Genomic DNA, 2,827 nt, shown 5'->3' on the forward strand with positions numbered 1-2,827 from the left:
GTATATATATATGTATATATATATATGGGAGAATATACGAAAAAACAACAACAGACGAGGACAGGTGGTGTAAATAACAAAAGGATGTATTAGTATGACGCTCGGGAATACGGAAAGTCTTTGACGTTTCGAGCTACGCTCTTCAACAGAAAGAATACGGAGACAAGGAGAAAAACACGGAGAAAAACACGGAGAAAAAAATTGAATAGTGTTCAGTCAACGGTCAATCATAATATATATATATATATATATATATATATATATATATATATGTGTGTGTGTGTGTGTGTATATCTATCTATCCATCTATATGTATGTATACACACATATATGTATTTACATATATATATATGCATATATACATCTATACGTATAAATATTTATATGTATATACACATTTATATGTATATATATATATATGCATGTATATATATATATATGTGTGTGTGTGTGTGTGTGTGTGTGTGTGTGTGTGTGTGTGTGTGCGTGTATGTGTCTGTGTATATGTGTACGCACGTATGTATGCATGTAGATTATATATAACTATGAGGTCAAGCACATGCACTCATCTCTAAGTACACAAATTTCTATAGCAGAAACAGGTGTAATTCAATGGTGTTGATTACATAATTCCTGTTGGCTAGTCATTCTATCACCTCTTGCACACACACACACACACACACACACTGTTGTTGCTGGCCGGGCAGCCTCTTTAAGATATCACCCAGCATTTATTTCAAACTGGTTCTTAATCCATCGGTGTCATCATTTATCTAACCGCATCCTAGATGTACCCATGGTGTTCCGAGAATCTCACGAGTCGGCTTTCTTCATTTGCGTCAATTTGTGAATATACAATTGTAGTGTATAACGTTGAGCAGACATATTGATGTTAATACGTACGTATGATATTGCATACTGAAATTAATAATACCACATGATGAATTTTATGAAACAGCTGTTATCATATGGAAGTGATATGGAAAAAATAAATCTATATTCACCTCTCACGCCTCCTGATTTTATCTATTTACCAATCTATCTGTCCGTCTCTCGGTCTGCCTGTCCATCCATCCATCCATCCATCCGTCCAACCATTCATCCATCCATTCAATCAGATAGCCGTCTGTCTATCTATCTGTCTGTCTGTCCTACTGTCTGTCTGTCCTACTGTCTGTTTGTCCTACTGTCTGTCTGTCCTACTGTCTGTCTGTCCTACTGTCTGTCTGTCTGTCCTACTGTCTGTCTGTCTGTCCTATTGTCTGTCTGTCCTATTGTCTGTTTGTCTGTCCTACTGTCTGTCTGTCCTGCTGTCCATCTGTTTGCCTGTCTGTCTGTCTGTATGTCCGTCTCTCTCTCTCTCTCTCTCTCTGTATCTATCTATGCTTTTTATTTCAGTGCTCACGCTGTGGAGATTTGGTGCACAGATCGTGTCTTCCAGTCAGTGGAGTATGTACTATCTGCGAAATACCACGTGGTACACCGGAAGACATCAACAAACATTGTTGCATTGCATGAGGTAATACCGACCCCCCTACTCACCCCCGCTCATTTTGGCTCATCACACACACACACACACACACACACACACACACACACACACACACACACACACACACACACACACACACACACACACACACACACACACACACACACACAACCATGAACATGATTATACACAAACGCACACATTCACATTCAATGCATACATGTGCCAATTTTGAAAAAAAACAAAAGACATTTAATTAACGAAGCATTGGAGAAATTTTTATGCGGTCCCTCGACCTGCTAGAAATAGCAGGCACTACTTCCTCCGCTTAAATACACCCACCCACCGTCTGGAAGCGGTCATGATGGTTAATGTTGTGCGTTTGTGCATGTCGGTGCAACAGGGGTATGCAAGTGTCAAAGTATGATGATGTTGGTTTGAGAGTGTGCACGATGTTGTACGATGTTGGTACGTGGGTGTAGTTGTTAGGCAAGCAGTGTGATGGCGTGTCTGTCATAAAGAGTACGAGTGTATGTGATAAGGGGCACGAGTATGATAGAATAACGGTGCTGGAAAAGCTCTCTTGATGGCCAACTGCAAGGTGTAAGTTGTTATTGATGTGTGTGCAAGAGCAAAACAAAAATTAATTAGAGCTGTGAAAACGTTTTCTAATAAAGTAAGAAGTTCAAAGTGAAATCTGAACATAAGACTTAGGCGTGGGTGTGTGGTAAGAAGCTTGTTTCCAACCACACGGTTCCAGGTTAAGTCTCACTGCGCCTCACCTTGGGCAAGTGTCTTCTGTTATACCCTCGGGTCGATCAAAGTCTTGCGAGTGGATTTAGTAGACGGAAACTGAAAGAAACGTTTCGTATATATATATATATATATATAAATTGTAAATCCCCAAAATAACAGCAAAAATACAAAGGATTCTGCGGTACACGTGTTTCAAGCTTTATATCAGTGTATAATTTACAATATAAAGCTATCTTCAGCCGCAAAAGTATTTCTCTCCCAGGAAATTACATCACATCGGCGTTAAAGGAGGAAGAAAGGTGTGATATAAGAGGTGAAGATCCTTTCGTTATTTTGTATAGTACTATACCTCGTATAATTCTCAATTTACACATAATTTCTTCGGTGCTCCGAAAACCGCCCATACCTTGTCACGATTCAGTGTGTAGTGTTAAGTTGGTGGTTAAGAACAATCCAATAAAATGACAAAACGAAACAACAATATAAAATAAAATGAGACTATAAAATCCTGAGCAGAAACGAAAAGAAAAAGAAAAAGAAATACACAGATTTTCATGTAAAGAAATAAAAATAAACTTG

At 38.6% G+C, this 2,827-nt stretch overlaps 1 protein-coding gene across 1 annotated transcript in view; it reads left to right on the plus strand.

The window, feature by feature from the left end:
- LOC106867197 (uncharacterized) overlaps nt 1–2,827 on the plus strand; it is a 29,992-nt gene that overhangs the window by 22,269 nt on the left and 4,896 nt on the right. Inside the window, exon 9 of the mRNA XM_014912006.2 lies at nt 1,399–1,519. Coding sequence (XP_014767492.1) covers nt 1,399–1,518 — 120 coding nt within the window. The 3' untranslated portion in view covers nt 1,519. The remainder of the gene's footprint in view (nt 1–1,398; nt 1,520–2,827) is intronic.

This window comes from Octopus bimaculoides, chromosome 3 (genome assembly GCF_001194135.2).
Source record: "Octopus bimaculoides isolate UCB-OBI-ISO-001 chromosome 3, ASM119413v2, whole genome shotgun sequence".
NCBI lineage: Eukaryota > Metazoa > Mollusca > Cephalopoda > Octopoda > Octopodidae > Octopus > Octopus bimaculoides.